The sequence below is a fragment of the Fimicolochytrium jonesii genome (assembly GCF_025526975.1).
Source record: "Fimicolochytrium jonesii strain JEL569 chromosome Unknown EV422scaffold_12, whole genome shotgun sequence".
NCBI classification, from domain to species: domain Eukaryota; kingdom Fungi; phylum Chytridiomycota; class Chytridiomycetes; order Spizellomycetales; family Powellomycetaceae; genus Fimicolochytrium; species Fimicolochytrium jonesii.
The window spans coordinates 468,629-493,136 of NW_026515679.1; the positions used below are offsets into that span (position 1 = coordinate 468,629).

General features: G+C 53.5%; 11 protein-coding genes across 11 annotated transcripts; 6 read left to right on the forward strand and 5 right to left on the reverse strand.

Moving 5' to 3' along the window:
- The first annotated feature begins 646 nt into the window (after positions 1-646).
- EV422DRAFT_63043 (uncharacterized protein) lies at positions 647-5,046 on the forward strand. The gene is made up of 10 exons (XM_053074257.1): positions 647-763; positions 828-1,121; positions 1,192-1,308; positions 1,382-1,500; positions 1,589-1,707; positions 1,771-2,589; positions 2,658-3,596; positions 3,662-4,542; positions 4,615-4,718; positions 4,810-5,046. The coding sequence occupies exons 2-10, from the start codon at positions 960-962 to the stop codon at positions 4,988-4,990; spliced, it is 3,441 nt and encodes a 1,146-aa protein (XP_052925469.1). The 5' UTR covers positions 647-763; positions 828-959; the 3' UTR covers positions 4,991-5,046.
- A 198-nt stretch (positions 5,047-5,244) lies between these two features.
- On the reverse strand, positions 5,245-7,092 carry EV422DRAFT_530141 (uncharacterized protein; the record flags this gene model as incomplete). Its single annotated transcript, XM_053070375.1, has 6 exons — positions 7,065-7,092; positions 6,987-7,026; positions 6,259-6,923; positions 6,105-6,188; positions 5,981-6,029; positions 5,245-5,917 (listed from the first exon to the last, which is right to left on the reverse strand). Coding segments are annotated over exons 3-6 (1,010 nt in total), but the record flags the coding sequence as incomplete, so codon positions are not given.
- Positions 7,093-7,137: 45 nt separating this feature from the next.
- EV422DRAFT_530144 (uncharacterized protein) lies at positions 7,138-8,824 on the forward strand. The gene is made up of 9 exons (XM_053070376.1): positions 7,138-7,352; positions 7,424-7,526; positions 7,633-7,727; positions 7,791-7,896; positions 8,009-8,140; positions 8,200-8,275; positions 8,348-8,432; positions 8,495-8,734; positions 8,801-8,824. The coding sequence occupies exons 1-8, from the start codon at positions 7,264-7,266 to the stop codon at positions 8,676-8,678; spliced, it is 870 nt and encodes a 289-aa protein (XP_052925471.1). The 5' UTR covers positions 7,138-7,263; the 3' UTR covers positions 8,679-8,734; positions 8,801-8,824.
- On the reverse strand, positions 8,825-9,948 carry EV422DRAFT_530146 (uncharacterized protein). The gene is made up of 3 exons (XM_053070377.1): positions 9,756-9,948; positions 9,532-9,664; positions 8,825-9,412 (listed from the first exon to the last, which is right to left on the reverse strand). Exons 2-3 carry the CDS (start codon positions 9,601-9,603, stop codon positions 8,981-8,983), a joined length of 504 nt encoding a protein of 167 aa, XP_052925472.1. The 5' UTR covers positions 9,604-9,664; positions 9,756-9,948; the 3' UTR covers positions 8,825-8,980.
- A 480-nt stretch (positions 9,949-10,428) lies between these two features.
- EV422DRAFT_496637 (uncharacterized protein) lies at positions 10,429-11,499 on the forward strand (the record flags this gene model as incomplete). The annotated part of the gene is made up of 3 exons (XM_053067893.1): positions 10,429-10,941; positions 11,011-11,321; positions 11,391-11,499. The coding sequence occupies 3 exons, from the start codon at positions 10,429-10,431 to the stop codon at positions 11,497-11,499; spliced, it is 933 nt and encodes a 310-aa protein (XP_052925473.1).
- Positions 11,500-11,771: 272 nt separating this feature from the next.
- Positions 11,772-13,008, reverse strand: EV422DRAFT_496578 (DHS-like NAD/FAD-binding domain-containing protein; the record flags this gene model as incomplete). Its single annotated transcript, XM_053067888.1, has 3 exons — positions 11,772-12,368; positions 12,474-12,762; positions 12,842-13,008. 3 exons carry the CDS (start codon positions 13,006-13,008, stop codon positions 11,772-11,774), a joined length of 1,053 nt encoding a protein of 350 aa, XP_052925474.1.
- Positions 13,009-13,496: 488 nt separating this feature from the next.
- Positions 13,497-14,971, forward strand: EV422DRAFT_506514 (Thiolase, N-terminal domain-containing protein; the record flags this gene model as incomplete). Its single annotated transcript, XM_053068566.1, has 6 exons — positions 13,497-13,520; positions 13,563-13,707; positions 13,776-14,004; positions 14,069-14,226; positions 14,286-14,454; positions 14,524-14,971. 6 exons carry the CDS (start codon positions 13,497-13,499, stop codon positions 14,969-14,971), a joined length of 1,173 nt encoding a protein of 390 aa, XP_052925475.1.
- Positions 14,972-15,488: 517 nt separating this feature from the next.
- Positions 15,489-17,669, reverse strand: EV422DRAFT_63361 (Pyruvate/Phosphoenolpyruvate kinase-like domain-containing protein). Its single transcript, XM_053074259.1, has 6 exons — positions 17,464-17,669; positions 17,267-17,392; positions 16,510-17,181; positions 16,253-16,422; positions 15,969-16,160; positions 15,489-15,907 (listed from the first exon to the last, which is right to left on the reverse strand). Exons 1-6 carry the CDS (start codon positions 17,558-17,560, stop codon positions 15,503-15,505), a joined length of 1,662 nt encoding a protein of 553 aa, XP_052925476.1. The 5' UTR covers positions 17,561-17,669; the 3' UTR covers positions 15,489-15,502.
- Positions 17,670-17,934: 265 nt separating this feature from the next.
- EV422DRAFT_506516 (major facilitator superfamily domain-containing protein) lies at positions 17,935-19,847 on the forward strand (the record flags this gene model as incomplete). Its single annotated transcript, XM_053068567.1, has 5 exons — positions 17,935-18,249; positions 18,310-18,485; positions 18,566-18,686; positions 18,754-18,939; positions 19,008-19,847. 5 exons carry the CDS (start codon positions 17,935-17,937, stop codon positions 19,845-19,847), a joined length of 1,638 nt encoding a protein of 545 aa, XP_052925477.1.
- A 159-nt stretch (positions 19,848-20,006) lies between these two features.
- EV422DRAFT_63453 (uncharacterized protein) lies at positions 20,007-21,366 on the reverse strand. Its single transcript, XM_053074260.1, has 3 exons — positions 21,015-21,366; positions 20,552-20,969; positions 20,007-20,480 (listed from the first exon to the last, which is right to left on the reverse strand). Exons 1-3 carry the CDS (start codon positions 21,168-21,170, stop codon positions 20,167-20,169), a joined length of 888 nt encoding a protein of 295 aa, XP_052925478.1. The 5' UTR covers positions 21,171-21,366; the 3' UTR covers positions 20,007-20,166.
- Position 21,367: 1 nt separating this feature from the next.
- Positions 21,368-23,737, forward strand: EV422DRAFT_63318 (uncharacterized protein). Its single transcript, XM_053074258.1, has 5 exons — positions 21,368-22,421; positions 22,496-22,549; positions 22,618-22,672; positions 22,739-22,883; positions 22,962-23,737. Exons 1-5 carry the CDS (start codon positions 21,487-21,489, stop codon positions 23,477-23,479), a joined length of 1,707 nt encoding a protein of 568 aa, XP_052925479.1. The 5' UTR covers positions 21,368-21,486; the 3' UTR covers positions 23,480-23,737.
- The last annotated feature ends 771 nt before the right edge of the window (positions 23,738-24,508 follow it).

Here is a 24,508-nt window from a genome sequence, read left to right on the forward strand (position 1 = left end):
GGAGCTTGGAGCATCCGATGAAGCATCCTGAGGAGACCTCCAGTGGACACACAGCCATGCCCGTCCGCCGGACTAAAAATCCCTCAAAGGGAGCCCTACAGGGGGCTTCCACGCAAACATTGACCACCAGGTCTAATGTCAGCCAGCCATCGTCATCGTCACTGCAATCCGGACAATCAGAGGGCAGGTCTCAAAATCTGAAACACATGCCGGCCACGGGCAAGCGGAGTAAGGCCCTGATGGCTCGGGACTATTGGAATTGGAACAAGATGCAAAATGAGTTCCGGCCCTCCTGGAAAAACATCGTGTTGTTGCTATGGCTGCTGCCAGGAATCGCGGTAAGTCTAAGTGATCGGGGCTCGTGTCGCTTCTAATTCCATGTTGCTGATTTGCTTCGAATGTAGATATCGCTGGTCATCCTCTTCCTGACCAGGAGAGCATCAAGTGCTGCTGAAAGACAGCCGCTCCATTCCGATTGCCTCTCAACGGCCGCCGGCTTATCGAGCGCTCTACAACGTAAGTACGTTTGCTTGCTTGAGATACTTTGTTTTCCGAAGCTGACACTCGGCTGCACATATAGGACCCAACACACAAATGTGAGCTCCACCTATGAATGCCTGGTGCAACATCTAATCCCTTCCCCAAGGTCTAACATCATTCCTTCAATAGCTACGCTTACAGATGGTACTTCGACTCTGGTGTCCTTGTGGACCAGGCATCTTACCAGCGGTTCAGCGATGCCAGAATAGAAGACAAATCGCTGGTACTATTTTTCTTGTCACGTAAAGTTTCTGAAAGGGAGCAGTACACTCATACGTTTCTTCCAGGTGCCATGGGTCGGCTACGCTCTTTACGTCAAAGATCCCGAGAGAGCAGCTTGGGAGACAGCACATAACAGCACGATTTCACAATTCCGCTCGAACGATGACATATCGCAGGCCATTTACAGTAACTCGAACATGCCTGTCCGGGCCCGAGATGCCGTTGATTCCTATTTCCCAGTGCAATTCGTGCCAACGGGGAATGACTCGTTGATCGGTCTCGACGTAGGAAGTGGGCAGTCACTTCAGCAAACAATCTTTCAAGCGACATACAGCAAGTCCTTGAGCGTCAGTCCTCAGGTAAACACGCAAGTCGACTTCTGTGAGTCCGTCTCAGGCGTACTCCGGTGTACTAAATCTCTCGTTGCAGATCATTGTCAACCTACCATCTGGAACAAGCCAAGCATACCAATATGCACTTCCGTGGCCCGGTTTAAACAGCGGTTTAAACAATAGCCGTGAAATAATCGAAGGGGTATTCTTTGGGGTAAGTGTGCGCTCGGCGAAGTGCCAAAGTGGGTAGCAAAGAAGTGGAAAGTTAACATCTTGCTTCCGAACAGCTTATAGTTGTCCAGCCGCTCATTGACGACGTCGTTGAGGCAACGACGAGAAATGTCAGCGTGGCGATCCGAATCTTGGACGCCACTGACAGGAACAATGTCATCTACACGTATCCAAGGTATGCGTTTCATTGAGCTGTTCTGGTTTCTCACAAGAGTAAAGTGTATCTGGACTCGGAAACTCACATTCGTTTCCTTTTCTCATAGCGGCAATACAGCGAACGACAACACCGTCGGGTACTACAACATTGCTTTTGCGGATCGAAGATGGATCCTGCAGTGCTCAGGACGTGCTCCGGTTCTTCCGGGCCCATATCTAGCGTTTGGTGAGTTGCAAGTAAATACTAGAGACACTGGACTCTTATACTAACTTTTGTTTCCTTCCACAGTGTTCTCAATGCTCTTCTTCTTAACCTCAGCCCTCCTGACGCGTTGTTGCATGAAGAAATGTGCCATGAGGCGCGACAATGGGATGTTAATCGAGAACCCTAGAATGAGCGAGCGGCAGATTGATTGGATGCGATCCAATGCATTCTCCATCTTGAATGCCATTCGCGACCCACTATTCATCATCGACAAAGAAGGCTATATCATCGACTCCAATGATGATGCCTACGTTTTGACCAAGTACGGAACTGAAGACCTCATATTCGGCATGCACATATCCAAGGTGTTTCCGGGGATCCTGGCTATCAAAGCCAAGGAGATCAAGAAGGAGAAAGCTCAACAACCGAAGCTGTCCCATCCTCCCGGGCCTTGGGCAAGCAGTTACGCCCTGGAAAATGGGGCGCATCACTCCGGAGGCGCATCAACACCTGAAATGCAGCAACACGGGGTCCCGCCCCATAATCATAGCGCGGATAGCGTGGTGGTTGAGATTGACAAAACGTATCTGGAAATTCCGGGTATAACGCAGGGGGAGCGTGAACGTCCGGCTGCTGTCGACAAATCAACCGCGGAGCTGATGCCGCCTGGAGTCGCCGAAGCCATTCTGCGAACAAAAGATGGAAGGGAACTCTACGTCGAGGCGAACTTCTCGCCCATCATCGATTGCCAGGACGGACGAGAGAAGATCCAAATCATTATGTTCCGTGATATCACCTCGTGGAGAAACCAAGTACGAGATGCAGTGGAAGCTAAGGAAGCTGCAGAGCTAGCACGGAACGAAAACACGGACTACTTGTCGTTTGCCACCCATGAGTTGAGAAGTATGGACATACTCGCAGCATTCTCCTTCTCGCCTGCTCGTTGTGCTGACATTCCTGATATTTTGCAGATCCTTTGCACGTCATCGTCGGCCTTAATGGCATTCTGATGCAGTCGCTGTCGCAGACACTCAAGGGGCTAGACCTTGATTCAAGTGGTTCCAAGGATAGCAGCTCCAGAGATCTCACCAGAAGTTTATCGGTTGCTTCACCTCAAGCACTGTCACCTCAGGCGTTGTCCCCCGCGCTTCCCCCGACTTCGCCCGGCATTACTAGGCCCTTGTCACCTGGACTGATCGGCCAGCCTGGTGGTATTTCTTCGCATAGTGCCAACACATCGCACAGCGAGGCCTTAGACCATCTAGCATCTATATCGGACGCTACTCGCGTGATGCGATCTATCCTGAACGATACTCGCATGTTGTCGAAGGTCGAATCCGGAACAATAGAGTTCCAGAAAACCGCGTTCGACCTGAAAGACTTGCTTCAGCGAATCTACAAGTCGCAGATGGTCTATTGTGAGACATACAAAGCACAAAAATTCGCTTTGGATGCAGAAAATTCTGCAACGGAAACAGTCAAGAACGTCTCGATACAATTGGAGCTGAAAGGCCTCGAGGAAGAGGCGCGAATCGGGTCATCGGAGAACATTGCCGGGCTTAGCTCCACTGACAACGCAACAGACACTACCTCGTTGAAGGGCTGGTTCCCTACCAACATCAAGGCAGATCCAGCGCGCCTGGCCCAGGTTTTGACTAGCCTCATCAACAACGCTTTCGAACACACCGAAAAGGGGTCCGTCACTCTCCGTGTTATTGTCGAAAATGTCCGGCAGGTAGGTGAAGGACCTCGCAGTCCGGCCTCCGTTTCCAGGAAGTCGCGGAGTAGGTTGGATATGAATCGACCGCGCGCTCAAGTCCTGGTGCGTTTCGAAGTCGAAGACACTGGGCGTGGAATGCCTCGTAGCGAGATGCCTAAGCTTTTCAAGTCGTATGCTCATGGCTCCGTCGGTAAGGTAGTCTCTCGGAAGTCGTCATACAGCATGCATCTCTGCTCATTCTTGTGAACTTCGTAGATCGCACATTGGGTTCGCGAAGCATTTCCCTCAATGTGGCCTATGCAATGCTTGCGCTCATGGGGGCTGAGCTTCAGGCCTTCTCAACGGTCGGACAAGGGACAACGATCTGGTTCTCACTGTGGTTCGACGTTGCCGAACAGTCCTTACCCAGGACTGGTTCTTACGAGGATATGGAGGATCCAGACTCAGCCCTGAAGCCGATTGGTGTCGTCAACCCGAATATGGGCATCCGCGAGGCGCGGAGGGAGATATCCATACCACAAGAAAAGGAAAAGCTCGCAGTCGATGACTTCGATGGTGCTGAGACCTTGCCGGGTCCGGTCCTTCGCACGACAGAACCTCCGAGCATTGGAGTGACCACAGGCCCTACCAACCAGTTCGAAAGCATCACAGGTGGATCAGCTCCCGGCAATAAGGAAGCGAAACCCCAACCACGTAAAGGACTGGAACAAAGAGCCCAGACCTCGATCCGGCGAAGCCGCAGCGGTGCAGATGAACCAAGTTCGAAAGAAGTATTGCTACGATCGAACACGACAATCGGAACTGCAGTGACCAAACAGCCGAGCGAAGAGCCTCAGGAACAGGAAAAGGGCAACGATGCTCCGAAGGGAGAGTCATCCAAACTGCCCGCTCGAAAGTCTACCTCCGCCTCGAAAACCGCAAAGAAGCCGAAGACTGCTGCCCGCCGCCTGGGGACTCATCCTTCTAAGGACAGGGCTATTCGTGTGCTTGTGGTGGAGGACAACGAAGTCTTGCTCAAGATTGCTGGAACAACCCTCGCCCGTGCCGGATTTGAGGTGCAGCAGGCTGTCAATGGTGAACAAGCCATAAACAAAGTCCTCGAGCTGGGCGACAAGTACTTTGATGTGGTGCTGATGGTGAGCACCGACAAGCGTGGTCCCTCTTACCTACATGTCACTAATCATTGACTGCTTTGTTTCTTCAAATAGGATTTGCTTATGCCTGTAATGGACGGTTTCCAAGCTACAGAGGAGATCCGTCGCCGTGGGTGGACCATGCCTGTGATTGCATTGACAGCGAAGACTCTGGAATCGTAAGTGCAACCTATGTGTGATTACCCCCCCCCCCCCCCCCCCCCGTAGATGAAGGCTAATTTGCTGTCGCACCCACTCCGTACTTTACAGGGACCGATTGAGATGCTTCAAGATCGGGTTCAACTACTTCATGACCAAGCCGTTCCAGCTAGGTGACATCGCGACTGTCATTCGATTTATGGTTGGAGCGGAGGCAGAGCAACAAGCTCAAACCCCGGGTGAAGGCCCGGTGCAGCCCACTTATGGTGGTCCATGGTCGAAATTCGCTTGAGGACAAAAGTAGGCATGGCGCAGGCATTTTGAGGGCGTTTTGAGGTGGGCTTTCATGCCCGCGCTTTCTCGGACCTTCAGGAATTTTGGGACTCTTCCTCTCATCGTTGACTTCATGACGAGGACATTTTTTGGACGGGTTTCAGCGGTCCGACGGAATGCTTGCATGGTGGTGTCGTTGCTTGACTTCTGTGGGCATTTTTTTGGACAGTATATGGAAAGACTTCTACGCACGATTGTAATATACATTTTGGGTCTTCGTTTGTCCGCATATTCACATTCATGCTCTTGGGTAAAAGAACGACGGGAAGCTCATAATGTAGAATGTCACTCGGAGTTGTCTTTCTCACTAATCCCGATTTCGACAAGCCGCCCGTGATTGACGGCTTGCCGCCGTTGCCACCACCTTTGTTTCACGCCTTTACTGTGGAGGCGTAGTACTCACACCATGATATACATCCTTCCCGTTCTCCAGGTGCGCTGATCCTATGGCGTTTGATTAGGTAGGTGGTTTTTTTGGAGTCGGCCTTTCGTCAATCAATCATCTTCTTCAAGAGATAGCTCGCCGTCCTCCAACGCAGCTGAATCAACCGTGCTGGCTTTTGGTACATGGTCCTTTTTGGGCCCCACTTTCGTCGAATGACCTTCGTGTACCCCCCCCGAGTTCTCCTCTTGGTCTTCCCCAGTGGAACTCATAGCTCGCCAGCGTGCCATATCCGTGATCAGCAGATAAGGCTTTACAGGTATTACCCTGATGGCCCACAAGGCAGTGGTTCTCAGGGAGGAATCCTCAAAATCCGTCACTAAGGAAGCGAACGCGGAGATGATGTCGTATGCGACGAAAAGCCCCACTCGAAAGCAATGCGCGAGCACAAAATAGATATGCTCTCGTCTCCCACTTTTAGAGCGCGAGGCGATTCGGTATAGCCTGATAAAAGCGGTGTTTTAAAGTTAGTTCACGGAGCTATGACGCTAGCACATGTCCACTTACGATTGGAAAGTGAATGCGCCGATGAGACAGTCAATCACCATCCCGTATGCTTGAAGAAAGGAAGAACCGGTGCAATAGTTAGGCATATTCTAGTCCACGCCCCTCAAAAGCCCTGTCGTATTACCCCAATCCAACGTAACAAGACCAAAGTTATACCACGAATCATAGTTGTCCTGCCTCATCGCATATTCGATTGTTGGAATCAACTCTACAAGAAAAGAGAGGGTTATAGCAGTCAGCTGAGTTGGGATGGGGATTCCAATATGAGAGGCCCTCACCGTTCGCTAGAGTAATGGGAAACTGTAGGAAGACTGCGACCCGAAATGTCCGGGAAACCCAACGGGGCAGGAACAACGAAGCAGCCTGCTCGACTCGCCGATAGTTGAGGTACAAGACCGTTTGTGTCTTAAGCGCCGCAAGGGCAGACCTCACGGTGTAGTACACGACATTCGCTTCGTATCCGTGTTCTCCGTATTCGTCCAGCCATGTGCCAGTGTTTGCTATATATTGCCAAAATGCTGCCAGAAAGTTCGCGGCAACTGCGGCAAAGAAAACATACAATGTCGCCCGGTCCTTCAGGAGAAGGATCCTATCGCCGAGAATCGCAAGCAAATACGCATGTAGCGCAAAGCAAACGATCTGGTTTGACATGTAGATAGTCAGACCTACATTGGACAAGGCCAATTGAGTCGCTTCCTTAACAGCTTCGTCCAAGTTCGATTGAGTGTAAAGCAAGGCCCCCGGATCCGCCATCGTGGCGTTATCCATCCTATCAATCTGGCTGTCGATGTCCCAATTTCAGTTGTAAACAAGTCGTCGACATCGAAGGTTGATGGTCACAGGAGAGACGAGGTTGAGATTGTCCCTATAGGCCCGGAGAGGCCATTAGGCACACTCAAGAGGGGTGTGTGATGGCTACGGAGGTCTTCCTGTGCTGTCGGGAAGTCAGTTTGGGACTCGGCAATTCTCGCACTGGCAATGGCTGGCAATGGCGAGGGCTCCCGTCGGAGTGAGGACAAGGCGTGAATCTGCGGGCGTTTCTGTGCGCGTATCCGCGTTGCCAAGCACTGTCAAGTTGCGCTAACTACAGTACGTATGGTGTCCTGATCTTCATTATTGAAGAAAGCTTTCAGGAGCCCCTGTCAATCAAATGTAGGGAACGGCTTACGCAACCACTTTTTGACGGCTTTCCAGATGTAGCGAGCATGATCGGGGGTATTGGGAGCAGTTGACCATACATACCTTCTTTATCCTGCTTTGTCTTGCCTGTCCAGCTTATCCTCATGGCCGAGGACTCATATCATGAACTCTTGGGACTCCCTCCTCTCCGGGTGCGGGAGACGGTTGAGCTCAACATCCCGTTACCGCCAAGGTACTGTCAATTATGGAGTCCAGAGATGTATAGAATGCCGACTCGGGCCTCATGTTTTTCCTTTTGAAAAGTCAAATGGTGCAGGATGACGCCGCTTTAAGGATTCAGAGAGGATGGAAAGCGTATGTCGATCGACGGACTTTCGGGTGGTTGAAGGAGAATCTATTACGAGCGGTGAGTGCTCCTAGTTACTTCAGCGCCATATCGGGAACTTTGACCACTGAAAGGTGTTCCCCTCCCCCCCCCCCCCCCCCCCCCTCCCTCCCTCCCGGGTATCAAGGAGCGTTCTATGACGATGGAAATCTTACGCAGGCTTGCACCGAAAGAAGCCGAGCTGATGCGCGACCCTGTGTTTGAGGCTAGGATCAGATTCCGGTGCGTTGGACATTATGGCGTTGGACGCAATGCCCTGAAACTCACATCCAAGACGCACCACAGCTTTGGAGGCACTTCCTTCCCACCGACCATCATGTATAAGATTTATACGAAAAGCAACAGCGTGCATTACTACAGCGGAAATCGTGTGATCCAGTCTCATACGCAGGTGAATATTGATCCTGCATTAATGTGTCGCCCCGAACGGCACTATCGCCCCGGGCGTGTCTTGGCGATGTGATCTTCTCGCTTACAATATGTGTTTGTTCCATGCCAGACAGGCGGCCGTTGATTCCTGCACGATCATGGGTGTTCGCTTGTATGCAGAGAACCTGATTCGGACGGAGCAACAGAATCGGGCTTTGAAGATGCCACATTCTGATCAGGTGACGAACCGGCTGGAGTTCATACAGGTATGTTTGTAAAAGCACCGCGGGAAAGGTATATGATAACGGACGTCTTGACACCATAGCACATGAGCTCCCTGGACCAAAAGCCTGCATACATGGGTGGCCGCAACAACGGGTGGCGGGAGATGAACGTAACGCGTAAGTCACCCGCTGTCCTTTCCTTGCATTGACCTGGACCCCGTTGCTGAAGGATATCCGCATGAATTGCAGCATATGCAGGGCTATCTGAGTGTGTTTTCGACGTTAGAAGGAGAGGAGGTGTGCCGGAACGGAGAGCTTTGCCGTGGAAACGGAGGTGAGCTTCTTGCCAAGATCCATCGCCAAATCAGGTCCTCACTGAAACGGACTCCTTCGCAGACCACAAAAACCGGGAAATTGCGGTAAAGGGCGGAATGAACCACGGTTCGGAAAAGCGGGGGATGATCGGCAAATGTACAAACATGAAGACGATCTTTGGGAAGACGACGACTTTGATCCATTGTTTGCGTGGACGAACAACCTGAATCTGGAGTCGCTGGTGGACTATGTGCTTGAGGAATAGCTGTCACTTGTGAATATGAAGTTCTGTACGGCGAGAAGCTAGAACGCTGCATCGCTGTTAGTGCCCGGTGTAAACATCCCCCGCCGTATGTCGTGCAACTGATGCATACCCATGCTTTTCAGGGATCAATCTAGGTAACAGGCGGTTCAATCTTCCCAGAAACAATCAGACTCTACATATGATTCAGATTAAATACTACAGGTACAGGTGGGCACGTTAACGCACGAGAGGTGCGATGACTGGCAGTGTTGTGTGATGAAACGGGCACTGCAATACGGATGCCAATGAAGCGACATAGTCGTCTATGGCTTGAAGGTCTTCTTCGCCGTGAACGGATCCCACACTGGCTCAACACCCTCTCCCCCAGTACGTCCGGCAGGTATGACCGGCTGTCCACTAGTAAGCTTCTTCTCTTGGCCATCCCTACTGTCGCACAAAAACCCAAGCTTCTGCTCGATCTCTCTGGGAGTGTCGTGCGAGCAATCCACCACCACTTTTTTTCCAGAGGCATATTGCGCAACTAGCGCCGGTTTTCGATATAAGTCTGGCCGGACACATATCTCGACATATGGCCGTGCTTTTGCGATATGTACTATCCGGTTTTTGATGAAGTCGACCATCCCGGCGCTGTTTCCCCCTGCGCCGACCCGAGGATGGCAGTAGTGGACTGTGAGCTTGTTTATCTGCGGGACAAAGACCCCTCCAGCTCCATTGTGACCGTGGGAGCTCTTGTCCTAGTAAAGGGAGAACATTAGACAGCGGACACAGAAGCAACGAAGGCACCCATCAATTTCAGCTTCGCCTCGGTTCGCTCTCCTCGCAGGTGATGTTCACCTGTTGTCCCGCTGCTTACATTTGGTGGTAGGATTCGTTTCTGCAGGCCAGCGTCTTGCAGCTTCTTTATCAGTTGCCGTGCTGCCGACATAGTGATTCGATATGCTCCGACCGGTTGCAAGCACAGCAAGAGGCCCTAGTGTGATTTATGGCTATCGGGTAACGGAAAACCTGGCATCAGTGCTGTGCTTGAGGGGTTGCCTGGCCTGCCAGAGCAGTTCTCACCGATTGACTTGAACTTACCAGAAACTCCCTAAAGTGGTGATTCGCGGTGCACACACTTGTTTTTGAACCGTCTCCGCTGGAAGTATCCTCTTGTGGTAAGGGAGATTTGAGTCTCTTGGCGTGGGTTAGCTGCTGTTGGCAGTGAGAGATCGTCGTGGTCGCACTTCAGGTTGCAATTGTTGACGAGGAGTGGCCTAGTGGCTTTCTGAGTTCTCGTCGTCGCGTTCGCCCAGGTTTTTCGCATTTGCAATTGCAGTACAGTGCTGCAATCCCCGTCCACCGACAACGCCTCGGAGGCAGCGATATCTATACGGTCCTCTTCGGGTTAGGACCGACCGGGACGCCGCCTCCAACTACGGAATACTTTCCCATACTTCTTTGGTTGCTTCTTCTGCATCCAGTCGTTACGACCATTGTGAATTACTGGGCAATCACCACGACGACGACAAGCTTAGCGTTGAACGGCAAAATGGGTTTCTCGAGGTTAGCACAGTCAGGGTGTCGCCAGGCAATCCAGTCATCCGGCTTCTCCAGCGGGAAAACATTACGGACGACAGCTTCCACTCCGCTCCGCACGACCGACTTTTCGACCAGAGCGGCTCAATTATGGCAGCTGCTGAGGATCCCTGGGAGATCGTGCTCAACAGTACCAAAATTCCCACGACAAACTTCACTGCGAACCACGGCCGTGATGGCCGCCCCTACTCGCAGTAGCCATCGCTCCCAATATACCTCTGTAAAGCCGACGAACCTGGAACCACACCACGAGCGCCTTTTCATCATTGTCGCTTTGATCGGAGTAGCAGTAACAGCCGGCGACATATATTACATCCTCTACATGCACGAGCCGATGCCCGCCACCTTATCACCCGAGAAATTTCAAGCCTTCAAACTCCAGGAAATCATCCCATTAACCCACGACACCTCCTTATTCCGGTTCGCCACCCATTACCCGCAAGCGGATTCGCCGGCGGGAATACCTGTGCCGTCGCATGTGGTCGTGAAGGATGATACCTGCCAGGTTGCTAGGTCATATACGCCGATCACGTATACGCGGACACACTTTGATCTGCTTGTGAAGAAGTACGAGGGCGGAAGCGTGAGCAAGTTTTTGCATGCGACACCTGTGGGAGACAAAGTGGAGATGAGCGGGCCTATGGTGACTCTACCATATGAGCCAAACCTCGTTTCGGAGATTGGAATGGTATGATGATGGGTGAAGCCGCCTGAGCGCACATTCCCGATGTCTCAATCTCGCTATCCGTTTCTGTAGATCGCTGGTGGAACCGGAATCACGCCCATGTACCAACTTATCAAACGGATTCTGCGAGACCCCAATGACCACACAAAGATCTCACTGATCTACGCCAACCGAAGTGAAGACGACATTGTTCTCCGTCAGGAGCTTGAGCTTCTTGCGACTTCGAGACCGGATCGGTTGAAAGTCGTTTACACCATCGATCAACCAAAGACTCCTACGTGGACAGGAAATGTTGGGTTCGTCAATGCGGATATGATCAAGAAATACCTCCCTGCTCCTGGTCAAGGGACGGAGGCTGCGATTCTCATTTGTGGACCTGATGGGTGAGTCCTATTACCTCTGATCCGGAATATTGGAAGTGCACGGTCATTGATCTTGATGTCTACCCTTAGTCTTGTTGCGCATGTGGCAGGGGCGAAGAAGAACGACGAAGAGCAAGGGCCATTGGGAGGCATACTGCTGAAGTTGGGCTATCAACAGCGACAGGTCTTCAAGTTCTGAGGCGTATGCGAGTGTGCGGGCGGGAACGCCCCTTTTAAGTTAACTAGATCAAGACGCGCAGAGCAAGCGTACGTAAGATCTGAACGTACAGTAGAACTGCTCTGGTAAGCAGCTGGGACGACAATACGGACATCAATTATACAGATGTGGATATGTACAGGTGTCTCTGCCTTCTCACGTAGTGTGCATAACATAAGATTCCCTACACTAGACGGACGTTCCTTAAGGAAACGGAACGGCTGATCCGAGTATGCTGGCGAAGAAAATGCGCTCTACATTTGCGCTTTCTTCAGAAGATTCTGCATGCCTTCCACCAGCTCGTCAACATTGTCCTCTTCTTTCGCCGCAACAGGCCCACCACCCATCGTTTCGGCAATCGCGCCAGCAAGGTCCTTCGAGAGATGCTCCGCATCTTCAACCTTTTCCACTTTCACAAGGTCCGCTTTCTCCTCCATCAACTTCCGCAAGTCCTCACCCCAGCCCAGCAGGTCCGCCAACTCCTCGCATCCATCATCGCACGACCCCAAAAACACGGCATCCCGTCTATACTGATGCCTGTCGCCCACGAAATCGAACCCTAATCTCGTCGAAAACGGATCAACACCGACGACTTCCCTATTTATGAGCAACCGCGGCACGGTCTCCGGTAGGATGTTGATGAGATTCGAGAACGGCGCGACCTGCAGCGACGTGCCGATGACGATCGCCAGATCGCATTCGGTGAAATCGGTAGGTATGAGGTCGTGGAACCGCGCGGGCAGCGACTCGCCAAAGAACACAATGTCCGGTTTGATCAGCCCATCGCAGACATCGCACCGCGGGATCTCGCCCGCAAACACGCAGCGTTTGACTTCATCCTGGCTGAAAGACTTCCCACACCCTGGTACGACTCGCCACCGGTCTTCGTCGTCTGAGTCGCTATCGCTATCTTCCGTTCCTGCAGCGTTCTCAACTTCTGGGACAGGCAGCTGCACAGCTTTCCCGCGGCAATGCGCCTCTGCAAACGATCCATGCGCTTCCAGGAGCTTATCGGGTTTGATCCCTGCTATCCGCTCCAGGGTGTCGATGTTCTGCGTGTAGTTCCGTAGTAATACATCCTTGTCCTGCAATAATCGCACGAAATAGTGGCATATGGTCGGTCGGAAGAAGCCCGGATAGAGTTCGCGGGCTAGAGTGAAGAAGGGCTCGGGCTTTCGGCGGAAGTACTTGATGTCGAAGATGGCTTCTGGATAGGGTAGGTTGTACCTTTTCAAGTTGTCGTATCTGGAGAAAAGAAGGGCACAGTAGCGTCAATTCCTGCCCAACTTGTCGGTGATTGTGCAGGTAAACCGAAATTCCATACAATCCCGTCCCAGGCGACCGAAAGTCTGGTATTCCAGCGGACGTCGATATGCCTGCTCCAGTGAGGACCAAAATCTTCTTCACTCCTTTTGTCTTGATATGCTCGGCGATCGCGCGCAAAGTCGGCTCGGGGATAATGTTGAGGCTTGGGTTCTTCTCCTTCTCCATGAGCTTCTGTCGTGGGGATGCTCGGGTGGCGGACGCATTGGCGCCTTTGGAGCCGCTGCCTTTGGGCGTAGGCATAGTTGCAAGGTTTGTGTAGGTATACTGTCCAGTGACCAGCACCTCACACAGAGCGGGCAGGTGGGAAATCGAAAGGCCTCCAAAGGCACGTCCAACAGACGTCCAAGGCACGAGGGAAACGCGTGAGAAGGTCGCTGTGCTTCACTCGCTTCCAACAACGACCAGCTCCCTCCATGTCCACTTGACATTGCTCCAGTTTCCCCACCACTGCTTCATCCAGAATGCCTTCCAAACAGCTCGCAAAGAACGTTTACATCGGTACGGTGCCTTCCCCACATCGTTATGCGCGTCGCCTCGTTGTTCTGTACTAACAGTCCTTTCGCGTCTTACTCCTCATCCCTCACGATCGCACAGTCGCGGCAAAGCGGACGGTATGTACAGCATCTTATCTTCAAATCCTCAGTGGGCTCTGCATGGAAAGAAGGGCGGTGATTCCGGTCAGCTCAACGTACGAATCATTCTTTCATCTCAACTTCTAGCCATTCGGTGCCTTTGGTGGGAAACTCGTCAACTTTTCGGCAACTGAGCTAGGAGGTCTTGCGTCCGTTGCCGCAGTGAAAGAGTTGCCAGACGGGGTTAAGATAGATTCCGTCATTTACGGAAATGTTTTGCAAACGTCTGCTGGTAAGGACTTCGGCGATCAGTTCCACTTTAATTATGCGGCTTCCAGTTAAAACCCTTACCTTTCCCAGATGCTGCATACCTCGCCCGTCACGTCGGCCACCGCGCCAATGTCCCAATCGAATCTCCCGCACTCACCATCAACCGATTATGTGGCTCTGGATTCCAGTCCGTGATCAACGGCGCCCAGGAAATCATCTTGGGCGAGGCCGAGGTCGTGTTGGCGGGTGGAACGGAGAGCATGACCCAGGCACCCTATGCGCTGCGTAACGCGCGCTTCGGTACCAGATACGGCGTCGAGTAAGTGGCTGTTGTGCAATCATTGTCTATTGTGAGTGAATGTCTGCTGATGCGTTGAGCGTAGCCAGAAGCTGGAAGATACTCTAGCCCACGCCCTCGTAGACAGCTTCCCAGAGAAGACACCCATGGGTATCACAGCTGAGAACCTCGCCAAGCAGTACGGCATCACACGAAAAGAAGCCGATGAGTTTGCTTTGAGGTCTCAACAGAACTACGCCAAAGGTGATAGTGCTTAGCTCTTGGCGCTCTGTTCCGTTCTGTATCTGACCCTCAGTCTGCAGCGCACGCGGCTGGCATATTCAATGCCGAGATCGCACCAGTGGAAATAAAGACCAGGAAGGGCACCGAGTCGTTTACAGCGGATGAGCACCCACGGGGATCAACAACCCTGGAAACCCTGGCAAAGCTCCAGTCTGTATTCATTAAGCAGACGGGCACTGTCACCGCTGGGTAAGCACCATCCAAGTATTCATATACCTTCCACACCTATCCTCGGCAACTAACTATCCATCTCCCCAGAAACGCCTCCGGAATCTGCGACGGAGCAGCATCTTTGATCGTCGCCAGTGAATCCGCCATCAAATCTCAAAACCTCAAACCCCTCGCCCGCCTCGTGAGCTGGCACTACACCGGCGTCGACCCCAAAATCATGGGCATCGGGCCCGTCCCCGCCGTCAAGGGTGCCCTCAAGAAGGCTGGGCTCACATTGAAGGATATGGACATCATCGAGCTGAATGAGGCGTTTGCGGTGCAGGCGCTGGCGGTCTCGAGGGAGCTGGGGTGGGATATGTCGAAGGTGAATCTGGCGGGTGGGGCTATTGCTATTGGACACCCGCTTGGGGCTAGTGGGGCGAGGATTACGGCTCATTTGGCGCATGAGCTGCAGAGGACTAAGAAGCGTTATGCGTTGGGGACGGCGTGTATCGGCGGGGGCCAGGGCATTGCTCTTATCTTGGAGCGGGCTTAGGGCAGCTATTAGATTTGACGACGTCGTTGGACTGGAAATCTTCCGAGCAGGTAGCCGATATAGGAAAAGGCAGGTAGATAGGTTCGAAGCACCTTCAATATATGATGTCTATCGACAAGTTTGGAACCGGCGTTTTAGTACCATATCTGCTGGAAGCAATCCGATAATCAGGCTCGTCGCCGACCCCGGCGACCTCACCCGGCCCGCTCGCGATGGCGTTGTCATCGGCGTCGTTCTACTCGTGCCCACCGTCGCGCGAAGACGGTTAGTGTCTGTTGACTACCGCCCGTTGACGCTTCGCAGACAAACAGGAGGATGAAAGAACTGTTCTTGACAAGATGCAAAAGACTGTGTATGCTACGGTAGGAGGGTACAAAGTTGAGGAGCGAAACCTATTGTATCCTAACACCATTACGCCGACTATGTCGAGGATTGTACCACTCCATACGACTGAAAAGACGATTCGAGGCCGTCGCCCAATGCCATGCGACACCAGACAATAGACTGTGATTGTATGAAGACCTATCCATCCTAATGATTCACCCCTTCCTTGGCCACCCCCCTAACCCCCAGCAAAGCCTCACTCCACAACTCCCTTGCATGCGCATGCATCATCGCATCCCCAAACCTCGCCAACTTAATCGTATTACTCAGCCCCGGCCAGACATTATACGTCCCCGCGCAAAACACGACCGCCGAGCCCTTTTCCAACCCAACCTGGTCGGCCACATCCCGCTCGGCTAACGCGTAGACTTGGTCGGTGTTGGCGAAGCCGCGGGGTGGGATTGCTGCGGGGGAGGACGGATTGTTCCAGTGGGCGAGGGCGGTGCTGATGACGGGGGTGACGCCGTGGATGAGGGCCATGCGCCGGTAGGCGGAGAGGGTGGCGCCGACGCCGATGATGGGGAGTTTGGGGCGGCGTTTCGCGACGTAGGTCTATGTAGGGCAGGAGATTAGGTTTGGGGGATGAGGGAACATGAGGGGGTGTGGGACTTACGGCCATGTCGCCGAGGGCGCTGAAGACGATGATTGATGAGCCGTTGACCTCTTTGGCTGCAGCTACGGCGGCATCGGCGATAGGATGGATGAATTCCAAGGCCGCCGTTTTCTGTGGCCGCTCACGCTGTTGGATTTCCGCGACTTGCATGTAAGCCGCGCCGTCTTCGGCCATTTCGCATACTTTGCCCATCTGCAGTGCGTTGGATTAGAGATCAAGGTTTCAAGGGCAGTGTGCCTCACTGCGATGTAAAGGAGGGAGATCCGACCAAATCGAAATCATACCATTGTGACCGTCTCGACAGGGAACCTGCCCGTCGCGCACTCCGCAGACAGCATGACGGCATCGGTTCCATCAAACACGGCGTTGGCGACGTCACTGACTTCAGCCCTAGTCGGTACGGGTGAAGTGATCATAGACTCCAGCATCTGGGTCGCGGTGATGACAGGCTTGTCTGATTGCAGGATCGCGGGTCAGGTTTCTCATACTATATCAACAAGAAGCTCGGCAGCCGTGAGGCATCCCAATCAGACCGACTAACCTGCAGCATTGGTCTTCCGAATCAACATCTTCTGAATGACCGGCACCTTCTCCAAACTGACTTCCACACCCAGATCTCCACGAGCCACCATGATCCCGTCGCCAATTTGGATTAAATCATCAATACAGTCCAAAGCCTGCGGTTTCTCAATCTTGAGAATAATACGTGGGCGCCAGCCCCGCTCAATGGCTGCCAAATCACCGCCGTTCGTCTGCGGGTTGTCAACCTCCGTGTCATCCTTGGCCCACACTTCCATCAAGTCCTTCAATTCGCGCACATCCTCGACGCGTTGGACGAAGGACATGGCGACATACTCCAATCGCTTTTTGAAGATGTATCGGGCATCCTTCTTATCTTTCTCTGTCAGTGCCGGGACGTCGAGTCGGATGTCAGGAACGTTGATGCCCTTGTGCGGTTTCAGCTCGCCGCCGGCCATGACTTCACACGCGAGCTCGGTCTCTGATGTGCGTGAAGAGACTTTGAGGCGGATGTTGCCGTCGTCCAGGAGTACGCGGTCGCCCGGCTTCAGTTGAGCGACGATACGCTCGATCTTTGTGGTGATAAGACCGTCGGCGCCTGGTCCGTCTGAGGCGCGCAGCTTGACGGTTTGCCCGCGCTCGAGGTAGATGGAAGCTTTGGGTTTGAAGTCGTTGCACCGGACTTTTGGTCCCCCTACAATTTGCATACCGAACTAATCAGTCAGATGTGATGGGCGATGCGGCAAAGCAAATCTCCAGTATTCATCAAACTATCCCACCGAGATCACCCAAGATGGCGACGGGAATGTTGAGTTCCGAGCTCCATTTGCGAATCTCGTCAATGAGGGAAGTCTGTTGTTCTGGATCCTCAATATGGCTGAAGTTCAGTCGGAATACATTGAGTCCTGGTAAACAAAGCGACTCAGTTCAGCTATGTTTCGTCGGTTGCACTTCGCCAGATATCACCGTCATATACCTGCTTGGATTAGTTCCTTGATGAGCGGCTGGGAGGCGGGCCCAAGTGTGCCGACTATCTTTGTTTTCCTTTTGGGAGTGTGTAGTGAGTTTGCCATGGCTAGTATGCTGTACTGCGACGAGGTGGGAGAGGCTGCCGAGGGGAAGAAAGTGGTGGGCACATGAGGCTTGCTCCGATGGGCGTCTTCCCCCTCCGTTTCCTGTGCTGTTCACGTCACAGACGAGTCGGGACGCGCCGCACATGGCCGCTTGGACCTGGCTTGGAACGTTGCGCACTTCCTCACATAAAAGCGCCCCACGTTCCCACCAACCGGCAGTGGCAACGGGATCGCAGGGTGTCCAACTACTAGCAGCTGCGGAGATATCGAGTGTACTATATATATAGGCCGTTGGGCTTATGGGGACTCCACCACGAGCAAAAGCTCGCTCCAGCCATCTTGCGCAGCGCCACGACAATCGAATCTCCAACGCTATGCGCGACGACGAAAACCTCTCTCCTTCGCGGCAATCCGACGGGGGCGCCTCGGGCGGACGAGCCAGTCCATATGCCAGCTGGCCTGGGAGCGCAACGTCCAGTGGCACGTATTACGACACCGGAGGCACCGTTCCTTCCGTTCAGCAAAGTCAGACGTCGCCTGGGGTGTCACCAAAACGAAGCGGTTCCTCCCTGGGCTTCTTGCGCTCCTTCTTTATATTCAACCCTCCGAGCAACCTGCCGTTGAAGCAGACTGCGGTGACGCTGAGCACCGTCCTCCCGGAGATCATGATACATCACATGCTAACGCCAGTGAGTGCCTCGGCTTGTCGCCTGTAAACCCACTATTCGGGTCTGACCCCGTTCCCAAAGTTATACCCTTATATGACACGCGCGCTCCTCCCGGCGGAAAAAGCGTCGAAGGTGGGATACTATGCGGGTCTCCTGCAGTCCGCATTCGCATTTCCGAGTACTTTCATGGACGCCGTCTGGGGACAGCTGTCCGATTCGTTCGGCAGAGCGACAATCCTTCTCGCCGGCCTCGTCGGGTCAGCACATAACTGTACATTCAGCGCATTCTTGCGTGTTCATATGATTCGAGTACTTGAGCTCAATGGTATCTTTTCAGGTACGGCGTGGGAACGATGCTGCTGGGATTGAGTATGTCCTATTGGTTGTCGGTCATGTCGTTAGCGACGATGGGCTTTTTCTCGAGCAATTCGGTGGTCGCCAAGGGAATGATCGGTGAGGTACCTCAATGCGGCACGACGACGATGTTTCGCAGCTGTTTGTGACACTCTGACCTCGGCCTTGTAGATCGCGACGGACGATTCATCCAGAGCATGGGCATACAGTGCTTACGGGGTGGTATTCAGTTTTGCTGGTATCCTGGGGACGTTGGCGGGAGGCTTCCTTGGAGACCCAGCCCTTTTTGCTGGAACTCAGTTTCTCCATGATCGGCCGTACTTCGTTGCCTGCTCGATTGGGGCCTTCCTGGCTGGGGTATGTCTATCTCCGATACTTGTGGCCGTCCGATTCGATGACTAAACACTTCTAAACACGACATGCAGGTAGGTGTTCTCGTCACCTTCCGATATCTCAAACGATCAATCCAGCGAGCGCCATACACGGCACTACATCCCGCAACAGCCAACACCGACTTCAATACCAGCATCGAAGACGCGGTCCCATTAGAATCCATAGGCCTCTCACGGAGTTCCCAAACCCGTGACCGCCCCCGCCTCGGCCTCGCCTGGCGCCTAACCCCCCGTATCCTCCGCCCCTACCTCTCCATCATCTCCGTCACAACCATCGCCCCCATCGTCCTCGCCACAACCTACAAACTGAGCCACAGCCTCTTCCACACCGCCCTCCCCCTTCTCGCCTCAAGCCCTATCGAAACAGGCGGGTTCGGCCTCCCACCGAAATCAACCTCGTTCGCCATGACGCTCGTCTCTGTCGCCAAACTGCTGCTGAAAGCGAGTTATTTTCCGATTCATGGGAAGGTGGGCACGACGTGGTCTTACGCGATCGGATGCGCGCTCATCATCCCCGGCGCGCTCATACCCCCGCTTTTCGGACACGTGGCATTGTGGCCATCAATATACATGTCCAGCGTCCTCATCGGCGCGGGTGAAGGGCTGTGTTACCTCGCGTCCATCATGCTGTTAACGGACGCGGTGTCCCCGGCGCATTACGGTTTGATACATGGACTGGCCGGCTGTGCAGGGTCGGTGATGAAGACAGTGGGACCGACGATTTCGGGCGCGGTTTGGGAGTTGGGTGTGGAGTGGGGATGTCGGTGGCTTATTTTTGGCGTAGTTGCGGGTGTGGCGGCGTTGGGCGGTGTGCTGAGTAGGAAATTGGATGTGCGGAAGTGGGAGTGTGGGGGTGATGAGAGGGATGATTGAAGTTTCTGGCCGGTGGGGGTGGACGTTTGTACCCTCTACGGTTTATGTGGGGGTGGACGTATATATCCTGCTTGCCGAGTTCATGGTACATGTAATATCGGAGGCAGTCATGCGTTTATTAGGGGTAACTCGTCTAATGGGATCGCAATGGGCCATGGATTGCAGCATAAAATGGTTTTCAGTCCTGATGGCCCATGAGCTTTATCAACGCCGTTCTTCAATCCCACTTTCTATTCAAAGGTTGGAGGAATTCAAACCCAAACGTATCCCCCAAATCCCGAAGCTGCCGCCCTCACATGTCTCCCCCGCAAACTAGCCATCAATCAGCCCCAAACCTCGCCCTCAACGCCCCCAACTTCTTCTCCTTCTTCTTCTGCTTGAACATCTCCAACTCCTTCTTCGTCAGCTTCTTCTGCCTCTTGCCTCCACCTTCGCCACCTTCCTCGCTCATCTCGGCCATCCGCTTCGCCGCCCTTTCCTCCTGGTACTTGTCGTAATCGAAATAAAAACTCATCTGGCGGGCGGCTTTGGTGTTTTGGTTAAAGTATTGGTCTGGGGCGGCGAAACGTTCGTCCCGGTCCGGGTTTTGGAAGCGGCCGGTGCGGGGGTTGAAGGCGCCTGTTACTGTGTAGTCTATCGGAAGGTTACAAGAAGAGTCAGTCTCCATCTCGGACGTAGGAGACCCATTTGTTCACCAAACCAACCTGAGTCAACACCAATAACCCCCGGTTTCGTTCCATAAGCCGTCGATATGCCATACCCCCCATACGACGGCTGCGCATCCGATGGAGCGCCTGCCACCCCGGCTACAGTTCCAGCCGCTTGTGGCTGGTACGTGGAGTAGTACCAGTTGTAGTATTCTTCGGAATTGTAGTAGTCTGCGTGGGCGGTTTGTGATGCTTCTGTTCTTGTTGCATCGGCTGGGAGAGGGTTTGTGGAGTCAATGGAGGGTGCGGTCGGTTCGGGTTTTGGTTCTCCTTTCGGTGTACGAGAGGGTGGCGAATCGGTGCCTTCCACAAGGGCCTCCCCCTCACTTCCCTCCGGCACCGTAACAGTATCCTCCTTCGCCGCATTATTCTCTTCCCTACTCTCGCCCTCCTCGGAATCCACAGCCTCCCCACCCTTCTCGCCAATAGCGTCCCCACTCTCAACTTTCACATTCTCCACACTCTCGCCTTTCACGTTCTCCAAAACCTCCTTCGGGTCATCCCAGCTCGTCTCGTTAGTGACGGTATTCCACCAGTAGTACAGCTGTGTGCTTTCATCGTATATCGGCTGCCATGGCGACGCCGGAGGGGTGGAGGTTGGTTGTAGGGTTGACATTGAGGAAGGGAATAGCGTTGCTTTTTCCTTTTCCAACCAAGCCACAACGTTTTGCTGTGCGCTGGGTTGAGGGGAGGAGTACTGCTAGAGAGGGGTATCCTTATATCCGGATCTATATAATATACGTGGGATCTGGAGGTTTAGAAATGAAGGTCTTGAGGGTAATGTCCAGGATGGGCGAAAGAAAGTGAGAATGCTGCGACATGGAAGACGGGAGATCGCTGTCATGGACGGAAGCCTGCGGGACGTGTTCTCCAGTGGCACGCGCTGTCGCTTTTCGTTGTTGACGACAGGCTGACGACAGGTCCCGACGCCGATGTCTTTGAGACACCGGGCCACATATCGAGCTGAACTCTCACATTCGTTTTCTTCCTTCCTCGTTACCCTGCAAATGTCAGCATCGAACGGTCCCAATGGGGGCACCAGCGGCATCCGCCGGCTCTCAACAGCACCAACAAAACTGACAGCCCCAGGCTCAACACCCTTGCGACCTTCAATCACAGCGCTCAAAAAGGTTTCTAGGTCGACCACTGATGTCTCCACCCGTAAAATAACCAGCAGCAAAAGCCGCGGCCATGGCTCCACCGCAGCCACATCCGCCTCCGCCCGCACCACCACCACCACCACCACCCGCAGGTCCTCCACCGCCCCCTCACGTCCAACCCGCAAAACCCTCCCACGTCTCCCACCGCCCACCCGCCCGTCCCTTCCAACCATCGGCGGCGGCGCAACCCTCCAATTAACCCACACCCCAGTCAAACTCACCCACTCAACCTTCGACCTCTTCACGCGCACGACGGGCGAGCCGATGCGCGCTACCGATCCGTATGCGCAGTTCTTGATGGGACCGAGACGTGTGAAACTCCATGTGCCGAGTTATAGGGAGTTGGAGGAGATGCAAAAGGAAGGGAGGGTGGAACGGGAGCGGGAGCGGGAACGGAGGGCGAGGGAACGGAATCGGGTTGCGAAGAGGGTGTTGGAGAGTGTGCAGAGCGCGAGGGCAGATGCGGCTGTGGGCGGGGGGCCAAAATCGGCCGTGTCGAATGCGGCAATTAGTGTTACTGCTATGGCGCAGGGGTTGACGGTGGGCAGAGCGACGAGCGGATTTGCGAAGCGCGCAACGTCGGCTGCAGCCGGTCATCGTCAGCCAAGGAAACCGGCAGGGAAGAAGCGGTTTAGGACAATGACGACGTATCAGTACCGGGCAGATATGATGAGCAAGTGGGAGAGGTTGGAGGATATGCGCATCAAGTATGATTTCTGATGCATGATTTATTGATATTAGGTTATGGTACTAATCTTATTGGCTTTCTGGACACTTGAAGAATCGTGGCGAGGATGCAGTCTCTAAGACACTGTCATGGGGAGCTGCAGTCGTTGTGAGCAATCATTTCAGCATGGAAGGCCCGTCATTCTCGTACTTTGTCTGATTTATTAACAAATTTAGGAAACACAAGAACTCTGAACTACGAGAGCAGTATGCCACCCTCACCAGATCAACTGTACGTAACTCGTTACACTCTCGATACCTTTCTCCGTGTGAGTGCTAATGTCATTGCACTTATCAGAATGCAAAAGTAACGCGGATCCTGCTCGCCACAACTACACAAAATGATTCTCTGACGAGTGCACACCGAGACCGGAAACGGAGGCGGTATGATGCCATTTGCGAGATGAAGGACTTTGATGCGGCTTGGGGAGATCGCATCAACGGTGAGGAAGAGGTCACTCTGATGATGCAACCTGTGCCCACTAGGAAGCACATTCCTAATCCAAATACTTTCAATGCAGGCGTAAACTCAATCCTCCTCAAACGCCGCCGCGAACTCCATGAAGTCGAGCGCGAACTCCTTGCCCTTCGGAACTTCAAAGCGCAAGCCACCTCCGACCCGGCCCACCACCGCGCCCAGCTCGCCCTCCAACTCCGCCAACAATCCGCGCTAAACCAACACCATCAAGACCTGCTCGCGCAAGCTGAACAAAACTCGCACGCCCAAAGCGTGTCACATTTGTCGCTGACGCATAAACATCTCGATACGGTGATCCAAAGGGCATATGGGACGCTGGATCCGCAGCCGCGCGCGGCGTTGGAGGCGTCATTGAAGGTGAATGGGCGGTTGAAGAAGGAGGTTAAGTGCCATGAGGAGTTGGGAGTGGTGCTACGGGCGGAGATTGATAGGCTGAATGCGGAGATTCAGAGGAGGAAAGAGGGAAGGCGGGCGGGGAGAGATCGGCGGCGGGATGTTCTTGTGTGGAAGAGGAAGGAGGGGAAGGCGGTGAGTAGGTTGGTCGATGAATTAGGGGCTTAAAGGCATTAGGTATTGAAACGGGATTTCATGATTGCGATATAATCTGCACATATTTTTCTGGAAATCGGACTTGCGAAGTCGGCAGGCACTGCATTTGAACACCAAACGCTTCAGTCCCCCTAGCCTGTAGAAAGCAACAACAGATAGGCGTCCTCTCTCGAAACTACGCCATGCTGACACCGTCGGAACGTTCGGGGGGAATCTCCTTTGATCCAACGTCCGCGAAGCACACGAATCCATCTCCGCCTGTAGGCCAAATTGCCGCATGTCGATCCCAACGGACCTGACACGCTCACTGATACGCCGCCAGAGCTTCTCGAATCTCGTAGACAGCTCCGCTTCTCCCTGCTTTAGTATCCCAACATCCTTACTAATAGCCTCACGTCGTCGTTGAGATGTGTACACTGCGTGCCCGGTGTGCAGAACACTGCTTCGTTGAATTCCAGGCTGCGAATCACCAGCCTACCGGAATAGCAGACCGTTCGCCGAGTTGTCGTTCTTGCGCACAAGGTGCCCTATCGGTGAAGGACCTGCTCGTTCTCTACCCACCCACTATGCTCTCTCAGCATTCCTTCTTCGTTCTGATCAAAATCCTCCTCGGCAGTAACCGGTCCAGGACTTCTTTCGCTAGCTTCGAAAAGGAACAGAACGTGTCGTCGGTGCGCGAGCCGGGCTGCAAATGATGTCCGTCTCCAACTCCGCTGCTGCGTGAGAGCATGGGGCGGAGTGCGCGGACAATTGAGGCTTCGGTCTCGGGCATCGTTATGCAATCTTGAAAAATGGACCGTTCGGGAGAGGCAACTAATAAGGCAGGGAATGAAATTGTCCAAGAAAGCTTGTCGGAGATGGCAACGATAGCGGACGACCTGAGCAGCCTTGATAAGCTGCCCGAGCACGGAGGCTGTTTGGAAGCCATCTTCCAGCTGTCCAATGCCATTGGACATTGTGACGGACCATTTGTGGAGTTTTGGGCGCGTTTTTCAGGTGTCCGAGGATGCACCGGTGGATGTATTCGCAGTCAACCTTGGT

What these genes read in the sequence shown, in the direction of transcription:
- EV422DRAFT_63361 (XM_053074259.1), bottom strand. Translation starts at nt 17,560, where the DNA reads ATGGCAAACTCACTACACACTCCCAAAAGGAAAACAAAGATAGTCGGC. An exon ending in CAAGGAACTAATCCAAGCAG is followed by an intron (nt 17,393 to 17,463) that starts GTATATGACGGT and finishes TTTGTTTACCAG; the next exon opens with GACTCAATGTATTCCGACTG. An exon ending in TCGGAAGACCAATGCTGCAG is followed by an intron (nt 16,423 to 16,509) that starts GTTAGTCGGTCT and finishes TCCTGCAATCAG; the next exon opens with ACAAGCCTGTCATCACCGCG.
- EV422DRAFT_63453 (XM_053074260.1), bottom strand. Translation starts at nt 21,170, where the DNA reads ATGTCAACCCTACAACCAACCTCCACCCCTCCGGCGTCGCCATGGCAG. An exon ending in AGAACGTGAAAGGCGAGAGT is followed by an intron (nt 20,970 to 21,014) that starts GTGGAGAATGTG and finishes ATTGGCGAGAAG; the next exon opens with GGTGGGGAGGCTGTGGATTC. An exon ending in GGTTATTGGTGTTGACTCAG is followed by an intron (nt 20,481 to 20,551) that starts GTTGGTTTGGTG and finishes ACCTTCCGATAG; the next exon opens with ACTACACAGTAACAGGCGCC.
- EV422DRAFT_530144 (XM_053070376.1), top strand. Translation starts at nt 7,264, where the DNA reads ATGGCCGAGGACTCATATCATGAACTCTTGGGACTCCCTCCTCTCCGG. An exon ending in TGATCCAGTCTCATACGCAG is followed by an intron (nt 7,897 to 8,008) that starts GTGAATATTGAT and finishes CATGCCAGACAG; the next exon opens with GCGGCCGTTGATTCCTGCAC. An exon ending in ACCGGCTGGAGTTCATACAG is followed by an intron (nt 8,141 to 8,199) that starts GTATGTTTGTAA and finishes TTGACACCATAG; the next exon opens with CACATGAGCTCCCTGGACCA.
- EV422DRAFT_530146 (XM_053070377.1), bottom strand. Translation starts at nt 9,603, where the DNA reads ATGTCGGCAGCACGGCAACTGATAAAGAAGCTGCAAGACGCTGGCCTG. An exon ending in AACGAATCCTACCACCAAAT is followed by an intron (nt 9,413 to 9,531) that starts GTAAGCAGCGGG and finishes TCCCTTTACTAG; the next exon opens with GACAAGAGCTCCCACGGTCA.
- EV422DRAFT_63043 (XM_053074257.1), top strand. Translation starts at nt 960, where the DNA reads ATGCCTGTCCGGGCCCGAGATGCCGTTGATTCCTATTTCCCAGTGCAA. An exon ending in CCTTGAGCGTCAGTCCTCAG is followed by an intron (nt 1,122 to 1,191) that starts GTAAACACGCAA and finishes CTCTCGTTGCAG; the next exon opens with ATCATTGTCAACCTACCATC. An exon ending in TCGAAGGGGTATTCTTTGGG is followed by an intron (nt 1,309 to 1,381) that starts GTAAGTGTGCGC and finishes GCTTCCGAACAG; the next exon opens with CTTATAGTTGTCCAGCCGCT.
- EV422DRAFT_63318 (XM_053074258.1), top strand. Translation starts at nt 21,487, where the DNA reads ATGTCTTTGAGACACCGGGCCACATATCGAGCTGAACTCTCACATTCG. An exon ending in TTGGAGGATATGCGCATCAA is followed by an intron (nt 22,422 to 22,495) that starts GTATGATTTCTG and finishes GGACACTTGAAG; the next exon opens with AATCGTGGCGAGGATGCAGT. An exon ending in CCACCCTCACCAGATCAACT is followed by an intron (nt 22,673 to 22,738) that starts GTACGTAACTCG and finishes TGCACTTATCAG; the next exon opens with AATGCAAAAGTAACGCGGAT.